This window comes from Camellia sinensis, chromosome 11 (genome assembly GCF_055761805.1).
Source record: "Camellia sinensis isolate YWXY chromosome 11, ASM5576180v1, whole genome shotgun sequence".
NCBI classification, from domain to species: Eukaryota; Viridiplantae; Streptophyta; class Magnoliopsida; order Ericales; family Theaceae; genus Camellia; species Camellia sinensis.
Genome location: NC_138971.1, coordinates 168,490,001 through 168,506,132, shown reverse-complemented (window position 1 = coordinate 168,506,132; position 16,132 = coordinate 168,490,001). Strand labels below are relative to the sequence as shown.

The 16,132-nt window shown below is 34.9% G+C and overlaps 1 protein-coding gene across 2 annotated transcripts; it reads right to left on the bottom strand.

The window, feature by feature from the left end:
• Positions 1-4,752: 4,752 nt before the first annotated feature.
• Positions 4,753-14,997, bottom strand: LOC114273064 (putative transcriptional regulator SLK3). Of its 2 annotated transcripts, none has more exons than XM_082896063.1 (10): positions 14,823-14,997; positions 13,105-14,033; positions 12,835-12,966; positions 12,651-12,699; positions 11,614-11,828; positions 11,419-11,487; positions 10,681-10,781; positions 10,025-10,118; positions 9,860-9,929; positions 4,753-6,013 (listed from the first exon to the last, which is right to left on the bottom strand). In XM_082896063.1, the coding sequence occupies exons 2-10, from the start codon at positions 13,972-13,974 to the stop codon at positions 5,223-5,225; spliced, it is 2,391 nt and encodes a 796-aa protein (XP_082752189.1). In that variant the 5' UTR covers positions 13,975-14,033; positions 14,823-14,997; the 3' UTR covers positions 4,753-5,222. The 2 variants fall into 2 exon arrangements, with proteins under 2 accessions (XP_082752189.1, XP_028070631.1); XM_028214830.2 differs by having other exon boundaries at positions 13,105-13,976; positions 14,823-14,949.
• Positions 14,998-16,132: the final 1,135 nt, after the last annotated feature.

Genomic DNA, 16,132 nt, shown 5'->3' with positions numbered 1-16,132 from the left:
TAAGGTACTTGCAGGTGTGTTTTTAAATTTGTTTGCTTTGAATTGATAGCAGAGCACTGACGGGTGTGCTTATTTATTTGTTTGATTTTAATTTATAGCAGGGCACTGATGGGTGTGTTTTTTATTTGTTTTTTTTCATTTTAATTGATAGTAGAGTACTTACAGGTGTGTTTTCTTATTATTTGCATTTAATTGACGACAAAGCACTGGCGGGTGTGCTTATTTGTTCGTTTTCTTTTAAGAATTGATAATTGAAAGTAGAGCACTGGCGGGTGTGCTTTTTATATTTTAATTTATAGTAGGGTACTTGCTGGTGTGTTTTTGAATTTATTTGTTTTGAATTGATAGCAGGGCACTGGCAAGTGTGCTTATTTATTTGTTTGATTTAAATTTATAGCAGGGCACTGGCGGGTGTGCTTTTTTGTTGATTTGTTTGATTTTAATTTATCTTATGATATTTACGAGTTTACTTTTTTATTATTTTGCATTTAACTGATGCCAAATCTACACATCTGTTGTCTACGTGCACATCTATTGTCTATGTGATTTGTTATGTAGATATGATGGATGAACCTAAAAGTAGTAGGCAGAAAGAGGATGATGTTATTGATGGGAAAGAAGAAGGGTTAGCTTCCCAAACCTATGATACTTTACGAATGCTTACTAAGGTTGATGTTTTGCAAATGAAATTCAATTCAGAGGAGGATGCTTATTCTTTCTATAATGCATACGCTAAGGTCATTGGTTTTAGCGTACGAAGAAGTAGGAAACGAATTTGTGGAGACAACAAATTCGCTTATCCGGTCGACCGGCTGGTTGTCCCACCAAACGTCTATTGTCTTTTGATGAAAATCGTTGGAGCTGCTCGTATCAGATCGAGGAACTTGCCTTTTTTTTTTTTAATTCAGATTTGGTGAAAAAATAGCTGAATCGTTGGAGATGCTCTTAGGAACCACAACCTTATCTTTTTTTTTTTCTTTTTTTTTTTGAACTTAACCACAACCTTATCTCATCAAACTAAAAACTAGAGATGGGAGCAGGTCGGTTGCTGTCATGGAACCTCTAATCCGTCATTCGTCCGTCAAATTGGCGAATTGAAAAAAATTAATCTGCATCCGTTCGCCAATCCGGCGAATGTGGATTAAGCGGATTGGCAGATGGATACGAATTGGTTTAACGGTTTAAAATTTTATAAATTTTCAATATAATTTAAGTTGTGCACTTCCTAAAAAAATATATTTACAGTTAATGACTTAAAAAAAGTATTACAATCACTTTATGTCTCATCCAAAAAAATAAAATTTGAAATTTTAAAATATTACAATCACTGCATGCCTCATCCACGTATTACAATCGCAACATACCTCATCCACATAAAGTATTATAATATGTGGTTCTTAAAATACAAAGACAATTCAAACCACCCAAACTATAAATATAGCAGTAGTAGAGATTGTATGCATCTGTATTGTTACATTTATATCTTTTTTTGAAAACAAAAATCAATTAGCATATATCATCTTATTTATTTATTATTTTTAGAGTTATATTTAAAAACCAAAAAATATAGATAAATAATATATATATATATATTTTTTCAATTCAAAAAATATATTCAAGTTGAAAACTCTTTTTCAATAGAATATATTCAACAAAATATTTAGATTTTTTTTTTCAATTGAAAACACAAACAGAATATCTAAATAAATTGAAAACATAAAATCTTACAAATTACTAGGGGTGCTCGTGGTTTGACGATTCGGTTACGGTCAAAGAAATCTCAAATCCGCCATTCGTCCAAAACTAGGCGGATTAAAAAAAATCAATCCACAACGATCCGCTGGTCATCACGCATCTGTTTAAACTACGACGGATCAATTTAGTTCAATCGATTTGAATAAATTAATATATTCGCTGCTCACCCATACTAAAACCCTTTTGATTCCTCCATAACCAACATTATCTCATGGGTAACCCTGATACAACGTTATCAATGAGGAATCTCAAATTGTACTGGTAAGATTATAGTTAAGTTGAGTTAGTAAGAGATAAAGACTGTTTATGTGATCTCATTTTTCTTTTTTCAACAATGATTCATCCCACTAAAAATATCACCATTAATAGCACTAATGCATTAAAAAAGTAAAAAAAAAAAAAAAAAAAAACACAACTCCAAGACCAAGACATCACATCATTAATGGCGGGACCCACTGCCACTTAATTAGTGGGAGCACTAATTAGTGCTCCCAAGCATTTTTCTTCTTTTTTTATTGATCTGTGAGACGCGGGTGTTTTGCGAACTTTTTAAAAAAGTCACGCTTCATTTGGTAAGTCTTTTAAATTATAGTTTCACTTATTGATTTGAGTGTGGTGTTTGTTTTAAGTTTTCAAATTATAATTCTACACCTATTTCACAAAACTCAATTCAAAATATAATCATTACTTTTCAAAACTCATAATTAAACACATAATTCAAAACGCTTTTCAAAACTCAATTCAAATCAATATTTTAATATTTTAAATGTTTAAATATTTTAAAAATATTTTAATTTTGCTAAGATTTTAAATATTTTAATATTTGAATATGTTACGATTTTTTTAATTTTTTAAATATTTTTAAATATTTTAATTTTTAAATATTACGATTTTAATTTTTTAATTTTTAAAATATTTTACAAAAATAAATTCAAACTCTATTTTATAAAAATATTTTTAAATATTTTAATTTTTTTATTATATATTTGATTACGATTTGAGTGTAGAGTTGTGAGAGTAGTATGGAGTTTCGAGTTATGTGTTTGATTATGAGTTTTAAAAATAATTTCTTAATTGAGTTTTGTTTTATGTGTTTGGTTACGATTTGAGTGTACAGTTGTTTTTAAATTTAAAATTTAAAATTATTTAAATTTTTTGAATATTTAAATTATTTAAATTTTTACGATTTAAATTTTTTGAATATTTATTTTAATTTTTTACTTATTAAATTTCTTAGATTATTTAAATTATTTAAATATTTATGATTTAAATTTTTTGAATATTTATTTTGAAAAAAAATTATTTCTTTTTTAGTATTTTCAATTAAAAAATTGATTAATGTTATTTTCTGTTAATAATAAAAAAAATTAATTGAATTTTAAAAAGAGTTTGGTTATGAGTGTTGATCAGAATTTTCAATAGTGTGAAAGTAGTGTATTTTATTATGAGTTATAACAATTTGAATTAAGTTTTGAAAACTCTTTCCAAAACTCATAGCAAACAAATTTTTTTACTTCACATATCAAATCAAATAAACAAAACTCAATTTCACACTCAATTCAAAACTCAATTCAACACTCTATTCAAAAATCATAACCAAACAAATTTTCTACACTCAAATCATAATTTCAAAACATACAAACTCAAAATACAATTCATATTCTCAAATCATAGTTAGAAAGTCTTATCAAACGGAGCGTCAGTTTTTTCTTTTACTTTTAACCTTTTTACATAAAAAAAATTCACAAAAAAACCCATAAAAGCTAGCTTTTTTAATATAAAAAGTCAAAAAATTCATATAAAAAACTAAAAAACTAAGGCTCCATTTGGTAAGACTTTCTAACTATGATTTGAGAATACGAATTGTATTTTAAATTTGTGTGTTTTGAAATTATGATTTGAGTATAGAAAATTTGTTTGGTTATGATTTTTGAATATAGTGTTGAATTGAATTTTAAATTGAGTGTGGAATTGAGTTTTGAAAGTTTGATTTGAGAAAAATTGTTTGGTTATGAGTTTTGGAAAGAATTTTCAAAACTTAATTTAAATTGTTATAACTCATAACAAAGCACACTACTTTCACACTATTGAAAATTATGATCAACACTCATAACCAATTTTTTTTTTTAAATTCAATTAAAAAAATTTATTATTAACAGAAAATAAATTAATCACTTTCTTAATTGAAAATATTACAAAGGAAAATAATTTTTTTTCAAAATAAATATTCAAAAAATTTAAATCATAAATATTTAAATAATCTAAAAAATTTAATAAGTAAAAAATTAAAATAAATATTCAAAAAAATTAAATAATTTAAAATTTTAATATTTTAAATTTAAAAACAACTCTACACTCAAATCGTAACTAAACACATAAAACAAAACTCAATTAAAAAATTATTTTTAAAACTCATAATCAAACACATAACTCAAAACTCCATACTACTTTCACAACTCTATACTCAAATCGTAACCAAATACATAACAAAAAAATTAAAATATTTAAAAATATTTTTATAAAATAGAGTTTGAATTTATTGTTATAAAATATTTTAAAATTTAAAAAATAAAAATGGTAATATTTAAAAATATTCAAAAAATTCAAAAAATCATAACATATTTAAATATTAAAATATTTAAAATCTTAACAAAAATAAAATATTTAAATATTTAAAAAATTGATTTGAATTGAATTTTGAATTATGTATTTAGTTATAAATTTTGAAAAGTAATGATTATGTTTTGAATTAAGTTTTAAGAAATAGGTGTAGAATTATAATTTGCAAACTCAAAACAAACACCACACTCAAATCAATGGTGAAACTATAATTTGAGAGGCTTACCAAACGAAACCTTTGTCTTTTAGTGAAAAAAAATATAAAAAAAAAAAACCCAACAAAAATTTTCCCCAAACACCGCCTAATAGACTGGAGATAAGCCCAACCCCTTATATAATGTATTCAAATCCTTTCCAGCACTTTTTTCATCCTGAGAATTAAAACAAAACCAAATGATAGCTTGATGGAAAAAGTACTGAAGATCTTTCTTGTACAACACAGGTGCAGTAATCTGCGGGTTTCACAATATGTATCTCTCAGAACACGCTGCACCAGCACCTTTTTTTTTTTTTTTTTTTTTTTTGAGCTTATACAGCGGGACTCACAAAGGAGAGAATCTGATTATACTTTCAAATGCAGGGAAAAATTCAAAAAAGGTGGCTACATTTTAGAAACCATACTGTATTTATGTATATGTACTAGATATATATAGCTAAACTTTGTAAACTGCGATAATCGATTACTTCTGATGATACGCTCCAGCTCTGTAAGTATACTTGCTTTGGCATCACCTTCCACATGATCCCGATGACTAACATAAAGATTGCATCAAGCTACTGTACAAACCATAGGATGGATTACATCTCCTAATATTCCCCAAAAGACCCCGAAAATCAAACCAAATGAGTTATGCTTTCCAGCCCATTTCGTTCCAGTCATCGTTTAAAACTCCATTTCTAAAGAACTCGAGATCCATCTCCTGAACTGCTTCAGGCAAACAAAACTTCTCAGGAATATCCGGTTCTCTCCTGGCAAAAGTGTTGTTGCCATATAATATACTGGAAGAGTTGCTGCTACAGGTACCTTTAGAGCTGTCTCTCCGGGCTAGAACACCGCCTGACAACACATTTGCTGCTGCTGCTGCAGCACCGCTGCTACTCGTGCCCCTAGATCTTGATGAGAATTTGCTTATGGCACTTTGATTGAACTCTTGGAGGACTTCTTCCTTGACTTTCCTATTTGCATGCTGCACATCTTTCGCTCTGCTGTTCGACACCATCTCCTGCAGTAATTTATGAATCATGCGCTGTTCACTGACTTCAGAGTTCTGGGAAGTCGGCAAGTCGCTGATTGGTGAGGATTGAGGGCGTAGAAATGGTGAAGAGATTGCACTCTGGCTAGAACAGTCGATTGAACAAAGTGGCTCTCGCTTTACGGTGCTCAAATTAGAATTCAGCTTCATCAATTTCTGGTAAGAGTTCATTCCTGCCAGTGTCGCCTTCTCTAAGCCAGTTGCAATTCTGTCTTTAGGCATGCAAGAGTTCTCATTCATGTCGGTGCTCAGACTGGGACACACCACTATCGATTTATTCTTGTCAGTCAGCAGACCCTCGGTGGTTGCTAGCCACTCGATTTCATGCATTTGCTTTGTCTGGTTATCGGTTGTGGTTTCTTTCTGAGGATATTTCCTCAAGCTCTCTACAAATCAACGTTTGCATTAGATTATAGCATTAGATATGTGGCCAACTGCTAGAATAATTATTTTGCCCAATTGAATAAAGAGATACAAATTTGTTACACAACCAAAGAGAACATAAAAAGGTGAAAAAAACAAAGAATAGGTAACAAAAAGGGCACACAGAGCCACGTATGAATCAGTTGGCGATGCATTTCTAAAGAGAACATGAGAAGGTAAAAAGAAACAAAGGTAAAAAGAGATTTAGCTCCTCGTATGAAAAGGAGTTGAGAAACTTACAAATGATTGGTTGAGCTTTTAAAATCTGTTCTTACGAAAAAAAGAAATTAAAAAACTAGTTTGGTGAAAAAATTGAAAAAAATAAAGAATTCTCATTATTTCATATGATTTTGTCAAGTGAACCAATGCAAAAATATCAAACTCAACCAAACATAAGAACAGGATCCAAGCAATCATCGAACATAGAAGCAAAATATGAAACGTGGTGAACTAAAGACATGCTAAATGATTGTTGTTTGCTTCATTGTTAGAATTTCCCATCTTTACCTTCACCTACTCCACTACACACTCCACTTCACCTACCTCTACTCCACTACACACTCCACTTCACCTAACCCACTATCACCTCCACTACACCTACTACCACATTACCTTCACCTACTCCACTACACACTCCACTTCACCTACCTCTACTCCACTACACACTCCACTTCACCTAACCCACTATCACCTCCACTACACCTACTACCACATTTTCTTCTATATATAGATTGTATAGGAATTGTAATTAATGCATCTTGTAATCTATCAATCAAGACATCAATCAATAATACATAATTTTTTACATGGTATCAGAGCAAGGTTAAGAATTTAATATTTTTTCGCTTCACCGGCGGGCGGCAACCTCGCCTTGGCCGCCCGCCGGACCTCAACCTAGTCCGCTAGAATTGTCTACTACATACCTACCTCCTCATCATATCTTCATAACATCTCATTCTCTCTCGGCATCATAGTAGCCGTGATACTGCTCATACTTCTGGACAGCGGAGAGAACATCGTCTTTCTCGATCTTTCCGCCGACGCCGGTGGCGAGATCCAAGGCTCCGGCTTTCGACATCACTCTCCCCAAATAGTCCATAGCAGCTTCTCCACCGGAAAGATACTCCTAACAGCAGCGGAAAAAAGGTGTTTCCCTCAGCCAAACAAGGCTCAATAGCTGTGGTCCTCATCAAAATACGTGTAATTGCTACTCCTGAACTTGGTTTCCCTATCCTTGCTAACAAGCTTCTCAAATGCTTCCGGGCCATGTTCTTCTATGTACTTCTCAGCAGCAGTTAGAATGTCATCTGGCTTACTGAAGATGTCCTTCTTCCTTGGGACATACTAGACGTTAACAGTCTGCTGTGGGTTAAGAACGAAAGGCCTCAAATAATGCTCATAAACATATGCAGCACCACTGATACTCTTTATGATGGTGGATATTTCAATGCCATTACAACACAGCACCTTGAAATTTATTTTATTTTATTTTCTTATCTCTCTTTCTGACCATTACAACACAGCACCAGCACACTTGTTCCCACCTTTCATCATGGTCTCCACTTTCTTTTTCTTTTTTTATATTTATTTTAATCCATCTTTTTTGAAAACAAAACCAATATCACTTTTTTTAATTCCTTAATTTATTTTAATAACATGAGTGGCCTCTCTTTTCCACCATCTCCCTCTTTTTCTACACAATATTTTTGTACCACCGCCCACTCCATGATTTCCATATTAATATTATTATTATTATTATTATTATTATTATTATTATTATTTTCACAAAAAAAAAAAAAAAAAAAAAAAAAAAAATTCATTCCAGTTGATTTTTCTGCCTTACCACACCTACCATTCGAGTTTGCCAAACACACTTATTTTATTCATGTCAAGATCAACCCCGATCATAATTTTACACGAAAAAAAAAAAAAAAAAAAAAAAACCACCATAACACACCCGACACCCACAGTGGGATTTTTCTTCTCTACTCTGCTGCAGATCTCTTCTTCTTTCCTCCGTCCTGGGCGGCCCTTGACGGTGCTGCCTCCGTGTTTCCTACGCCGCCGAGCACGTTCACTCCTCCATACTCCTCCACTGCAGCATACGGCGGACCTCCAAATCGGAACATCACGGTGGCCTTCCGCTTCAGCTCCTTATTTTCTGCTTTCAGCACACTTATCTCTGCTCGCGCATCCTTATACATGCGTTGGAGCAGAGCCAGCTGGGAATTTAAATGCTGCACCTCATTTGTCCTACTCTGCAGCCGGTTCGACAAATTTGTGACCGCCGTCATGGTTTCCACGCATGACTTCAGAGTATACTGATTAGCCTCAATATCAGTTTGCACCGCCATTTTTTGCTCCACCGACCGCATCGGAAAGTTCAATGGAGCAAAACCAGAGGTGTTTGGTTGAGGTTCACTGGCCACCGCACCAGTTATTTCTCTTGTGGGCTCGTTCAGTTCTGGAAAGAGCGTGAGCATGTTCTGGGTAGCTGGACGAGAAGAAGAGGCCATGTTTTTGGGTTGCTAAGTGTTTCAGCGAAATAGCAATTTCAGACTGGTAATGTTCGGAAGGGTTGGTGACAGAATGGCAACAAAATGTTCCACAGTTTCTCTCTCCGCAGAGGCAGAGTTTTTTCAGCGAAGGGTTGGTTTCAGAGGTTTCAGAATGGTATGCCTCAGCCTCAGCCTTCGTCTTGGTTAAATAGCCGAGGCAGCCACGCGTATCGCGCGCCTCTTGCCGCCCGACAAACTGGCACGCCTTTTCATGGCACATCTTTTGACAAAGTGGACACGCCTTTTGATGGCACGCCTTTTGATGAATTGGGCACGCCTTTTGATGGCACGCCTTTTGACAAAATTGGGCACACCTTTTGAGGGTGCAACTTTTTAAGAGTCCGACAAGACTCTGTAAACTGTCCCGACATTGATTCCGGTTAGTTTTTACAAGTGTCCGACAAGACTCTGTAAACTGTCCCGACATTGATTCCGGTTAGCTCCTTTATAGGTCCGACAAGACTCTGTAAACTGTCCCGACATTGATTCCGGTTAGCTCCTTTATGGGTCCGACAAGACTCTGTAAACTGTCCCGACATTGATTCCGGTTAGTTTCTACAAGGGTCCAGCAAGACTCCGTAAACTGTCACAACATTGTCTTCTACAACGGTCCGACATGACCCCATAAACTGTCTTCTACATCGGTCTGACACCACCATACAGTGTCCTCTACAACGTTATGACACCCCATACAGTGTCTTCACCAACGGTCTGACACGACCATACAGTGTCTCCTATCCTTTTTTATTTTTATGTATTTTCTTGTTTTGTTACTCTCTCCAAACTCAAGTTGGTTAGTTTCTCTCCTCCTTGAGTTTGCGGGGGGCTGTTAGAATTTCCCATCTTTACCTTCACCTACTCCACTACACACTCCACTTCACCTACCTCTACTCCACTACACACTCCACTTCACCTAACCCACTATCACCTCCACTACACCTACTACCACATTACCTTCACCTACTCCACTACACACTCCACTTCACCTACCTCTACTCCACTACACACTCCACTTCACCTAACCCACTATCACCTCCACTACACCTACTACCACATTTTCTTCTATATATAGATTGTATAGGAATTGTAATTAATGCATCTTGTAATCTATCAATCAAGACATCAATCAATAATACATAATTTTTTACATTCATAGAAGTGAATTTAGCCATGCTAAAGGATACGTAGATCCAAAAGGTCACATGAGACGAAGAAAGAAAGAACACACACACACTGCTTGTTTAGACATACCCATTGGTCCAATGTCGTTGTCACAACCAAAAGTCATCAAGTCTGTCATGCTATTGACAACTTCAGCTATCTGTCAATACAATAGTAAACTCAACATATGAGATCGCGGAGAGAATCTTAGAAGGAAAACATTGATTTAAAGAAAAATTAATCTCACTGATGTACCTGCAAGCACCTGACATGTCTCTTGGAAAATCCCAAATCATTTACCAATAATAACTCCAAATTCCCTGTGAGCTGACGGCCTGCTGTTAAAAACCTATACCAAGAAGAATGATCAAGAACCCAAGCATTGTACTTTAATTTGCATGACTATGACCGTTTGTCTTCTTCTACAGGTCAGTTTCCAGTCCAGCTTAAGCTTGCAAATATAACTTGGAAACGTCAAACTACAACGGACACATGGTGTTTGGTGGGGTACTTTTTTAAACAGATTGTTGTCACCCCTGATACACCATGATCATAAATAATTTTCTATTAGTGTAGAAATAGATATTTACTTATGGCCGTGTCCATGTCCTAAACTTTTTTGGAAATTGCCACTTTGGCGTGTCAATCCTATGTTGTATACCTATCTTGTGCCATTTCAGTGCTTCTTAGGATTCTTCTAAAACCCTCCTCTTTTTGCTGTGTTTTCATCAAAGACCTGCTTAGTGTTTGCTAGAACAATGAAATGAATTTACTTCACATTAGGTATGAAAATTAGAAAATTTTGAATTACTGACATCATGCTTGAGTAGAAAATTATACTTGAGATATGACGAGGAAAAAGAAAACTTTGACTCGTGTAAGAAAAAAAACCATTCATGTTCTTGACTTACATATTGCAGTTTAATTGTAAATCTTGTGGTGAAACTCCATCTGATCCACCATCTTTAATGGAATTTTGATAGTTTTTTGCAGCCTGAACCAACTGATTCACCTGCCAATACAAACACATTTTCCAAGAAAATACAGACGTGACCTGAGTTAGATATGCACTATTATGAAGCATATCTATCGAACAAAGCGTATTTATGTGACAAAAACTTTGCAATTGAAAACAAAAATGGCAGTTGTAAAATCTCAGTTCGAAATTGTCACATTCTGGCAGATTCTCCCAGTCAACAGTCGACATGTTAGAACAGCTTTACATGTTTATAAATAAAATAATATAAAATGTTGTACAACTCATTTGAATCATGTCCAAAAGCTTTGGGACAGTTCAAAGTCGAGCATTAGTTTCTTACAAAATTTGTATAAGAAAATAATATGTAACTACTTCAAAGTGTCCCCACCAATTCATGACATCCATACAACCCCACATATCATAATTTAGGGGAGACAGACTTCATGAACACAAGGTACTTTGGTTAAAGGGTAAAAACAAATAGTCTCATAAAAGGGTAACACAAAAGGAAACTTAAAACTAAAGACATGAATCACAAAAATCAGAAACAGAAATAAATACCAACAAATAAAATGAAGATCAGTTTACAAATAAGTTAGCAGTACCACGAGAGCATCTAATCACAGCTGCTTGTGGAACAAAACACATGACTGGAGGTGAAAATTGCTACCTGCGGTGCAACCAATCTACGAGGTATAAGTTCGTCGTGACTTCGTGCACAGAATTCCCAAGACAGTATCTAAAGAATACAAGTCATGTAATTTCATGTGGTTAAAAGTAATATAATGTCTCAATAAAATCAGTAACATTAAAAATTTCACAATGTGAACCAAATAACCTCACATGTAATGGAAATTCAACTCACCTTCAAGTCAGGGCTGAAAATTATACGAAGTTGACCCTCACGTACAACACGAAATTGCTCATAGACACTTTCTTGGACTGCCTTTTCATAGCTTAACATCATTAATCCAGAAGGGATTCTACATTCTTTTGGAAAATCTAGGAATAGAAGTTCATCGATAACCCCACTTTCAAATTTTATTTTACTAAGCCTAGGAAGTATTTCAAAAATTGCCTCTGCCAAGAGAAGAAAAAGTGCAGAGAAAGACATCAGGTGCTAGCAATGATATTAGACAATTGAAAGAAATAAAAACAAGGATTCAACACATTATGAGACTGAAATAAAAGATTAAGTTTGTTCAACACATGAGGCATAACTTCATGACTAATACCAGTGATTTGTAAGTGTAAAACCAGAATTCAATAATGTCAGGCTGAAGATGCAAAATATAAATAATAATACTGACTTTTCTGGCAGAAATGAAGAAAGAAAAGAAAATGAGCATAATTGATGCACAAAATTGATTATACAATAGAGTTTGAAGCACTTCGTTCCTTTTAAAGGATACGGCACAGCTTCTAGAACCATGGTAGCACTTCACCCAAACAAGCCCAAAAGAGCATAAATGAGAAGAGCATATTCCCATATACTCGCAAGTTCTCCAGTATGTGGTTAAACCACTTCTCCCAAAATTAGCGAATAAGGTGACCTGGAGGGAGGACTAATTCAGCCAAAATATATTCGGACAACTCGAAAAGTTCACAGCTTCAGGATGATAAAATTGCAAATTTCATATTTGAATGCAGTACATTCATTCAACCTTATAAGATATAGAATTCAGTTACGTTGTCTGCAACATAGGATTTCAATAAGTGAAAACAGCTGACAGCACAAACAAGGAAAATATTCAGTAATTCAGTATCAGAAGGGGGTTACGAAACAAGAAATCTGTTCTTGACATCAACAAAGGAAACCCTTGTGCAGAATGAGTGTATAGAACTACGGGTAAAATGAAAATAAGTCTACATTTAAGAAACATAAACCAATGATCTGCTCACCAAATCCCTTCCCTGACTTGCAACCACAGATGTCACAGTGCCATGTCTCCTGAGATAAACCAAAGAAGAAAAATGATGAAAGCAAAGAAGGGTAGGAGGAAGAAGGTGCACATATAGAAAACATGTAGGATAAAAAACATAGCATTATAGTGTAGAAAGCCTGTATGACAATGCAAAAACTGACCATAGCTGCCTGAGAGAAAACCCCGAGGGCATGTTCTCCTATACTATCATATAAAGACAGACACCACCTTTTCTTAGCACCAGGAGCATAATACTCTGACACAAATTTCCTCCAATAGGCAATGCTATTGTCCTGTAGAAAGAATAAAGAAATGAATTTTGACCACCATTAAGCAGTACATATTAACACAACTTAAACATGATAAGAAACTGTATGACGTAAGAGGAGGAAAACTAAGCCAGCCATATCATTCTAAATTAACCAACTCACAGATGGTCGATGCCGCAGATGGTATATATACTGCATCAACCGTCGAGAACAGATACCAGCATCATGGGGGTGGATCGGAGAAACTTGATGATTGGCCTGCTGTTGCAAATGATGCCTCATTAGCTGCTGCTGTGCAGGAACCCCTAGAAACTGCGGAATTGACTGCAAAACCTGTCGCTGCTGCTGATTTCGTAGTTTTTGTTGCAGCATAAATGCCTGCAGCTGCTGATTATGATCTTGTAACTGCATAGGATCCTGTTTCTGCCATGGTTGTTGAATAACCTGCTGGTTCATAATATTCTCCGGGTTCATATCTAACCTGGGTTTCTTATACATTTGAGTTATAGCAGGCTCTTGTTTTTTTCCAGTAGGAAGTGAAACTCGATGAGTTTGTGATGTCTGGGATGTGGTAGTACCACTCACCAGATGCTGTGGTAGCAGTCTTTTCTGTCCTTGTTGGCTGTTTTGGTCTTTTTGGGAGGATGTTGTCTGTGCTATGGAGGAAGCATCAATCACTGAAGCTGTGAAATTGGACGAGAATGACAAAGGTGACGAGGGTAAGTTAAGGAAAGAGTCCATACTGGCACTGCCTCTTCTCTTCAAATGAGCAGTTCCTGCTAGTGGTGAGTCGGCATCCGTTACTACTGAGCTTGATCCAACACTTGGTCCTGAATTCGCATTCAGGTGTGACATTCTAGCCACAGAAGCTGACAAGTTTCCAGATGACACATCCAAGTGGGATGCTGACAGGCCATCATTTTGGAGTGATATACTAGAGCCTAAGGACTCAAATAAACTTCCAGTCCTGTGAGTTGGTGCCACTAGCAATGGCAATTGGCCATTCAAATCCATGTAGGTCTCCAGAGGCATCCCTAACAGATGATGAAAAATAACCTCGATGAAATTCAAAGAACCATCATAGAAGAAACCTACAGACAGCATGAAAAACCAACAAACCCATGAATTCAACCAACCAAATTTAAAATATCTTGAATTGAAGGACATCCTACTATCTGTATAGGTCAGCATAGATAAGTGAAATTGCATTTGAACAGTTGCAGCAGTAAATTGACTGAGATGAAACCAAAAACCAAAAAATGACCAGTGATAATTTTCATGCCAACATATCACAGTACTAAACATGGAAAATGGGAAGAACAACAATTGGGGGGGTTTGTGTTTGAGTGTGTAAACCCTATCACCACATACAAAGAGACAATCTAGCTTTTCTTTTTCCTACCCATAGTTTTGAGTTATATGACGATCAAATCAAAAAATTATATCGATAAACCTGAAATTCATCTATTAAAACTTAATTTAAACACCACAAAACTCATGCTCGAAACCACAAACAACACATGCAAAATCGAACATTATACCACAACAATCTCCACGATTAATGACCAAATAAATTCCCAACATAACCTAGAACCCCCGTTTGGCTGCCTAGAAAACTCAGGAAAATAAAATGTTAAAGCCCTACGCTCTTCCCACCACATTGAAGCCAAATTAGGCGTGTTAATTTCGTTTCCTTTTCTCTTTTCACACACATTCTCGGAAACCAAACAGCATAAAAAAAACAAGGATGCGAAGTAAAGGAAAAAAACGCAGTTGATGTTCATTTTCCGAGAAAATTAGTTCAAAAGAAAGAGAGAGAGAAAAAAATTCAAAAAACTACGGAAGAGACAAGTAGAGAGGGAAGAGAAAGGAATGCAAACCCTAGAAATCGAAGCTCCGAAAAAGCTCTGCGAATCTGTACAGTACCGCCGGCCGAGTGGGCTTGGTTGTTCGTCGCTGGGATTATATCTACTTCGCGGGAAGTAGAGAGTGTGGAGTGTGCAGGAGTGACCGGCTGTGCCGGTTGTCGGGCCTACCTTAACCTGATAGTACGGTGTCCGGTTAGACATACACGTATCATATTTTAAACTCCACACAGCTTGTCTCTTTGTCCACGTATTAATTCGGTTTTGTTTCTATAATTTAATTTATTTATTATGTAAATTTTAAAGGTCCAGCTTGTCTCAAGTTGAAATCAAGATTGGATCCGTTCAGTTCGGTTTATAGGGTCTATTTTCTAGGTCTGTTTTGATAATCTGAATCGTTCAATGTGTAGAATTCATCGAGTACTACATGTCTCTAAAAAATCACGTTGATCGGATATCAATAGTTATGTGATCAAATCAGTTTTGTATAAAAAAAAATAGACGGCGAAACAATTAACAGTTGATAAAAAAACTGTTTTGTTCACATAGCTATCGATATCCGATCAACGTGATTTTTTACAGGCGTATAGTACTCGACGATTTCTACACATTGAACGGTTCGGATTATCAAAACGAGACCCGTGATGGGCCCCCACGGGCCCAACAACACGGTCCAGTTTGATTTTGGACTGAACCAAAGCCACTGCCATTTTAAATGTAAAATTGTTCTTAAAAAAGTTAACACATTTTTTGTGCCTTAAGAAAAAGCAAATTAAAATGAATATGGTTACTTTTTCATTCATGCTCGTACATTGGATAATTTAATTTAGTTAGTTAATTTGACTATTAATTGCACGCCAATAAGTTGTATTTATGTATGAATAATTCAAGTATTTGTTTTTATTTTATTTTTGGCATACCAGATATGTGTCTAAGAGATAAATATGCAAATGAGAAAGGGCAGGGTTATAATTTTATATTGAATTTAATGATGGAGCAATTGAATTCGTAAGTTTTATGATAAAAAATTGAATTGTTTGGGGTATTCTAAATAAGTACATTTTTTTGACTTTTTGGACTAAAAAGTTGAGGAAAAAAATATGATTGTTTGGGTTAACTTTTTGACTTTTTATGAAAAAATGTGTGTTAAAAAATTGTATAAATTAGTATGTAGGAGAATATTTGTTTTTTGGGTTGTGCGGCTGTCCTTTATGCGCAGGTTGAATAGATGGTAAGAAGTAATTGTCTACTTTTCAGACATTTCACTGGACGGTGTTTTTCGGTTGGTGGGGGCCATCACGGGTCCCGTTTTGATAATCTAAATC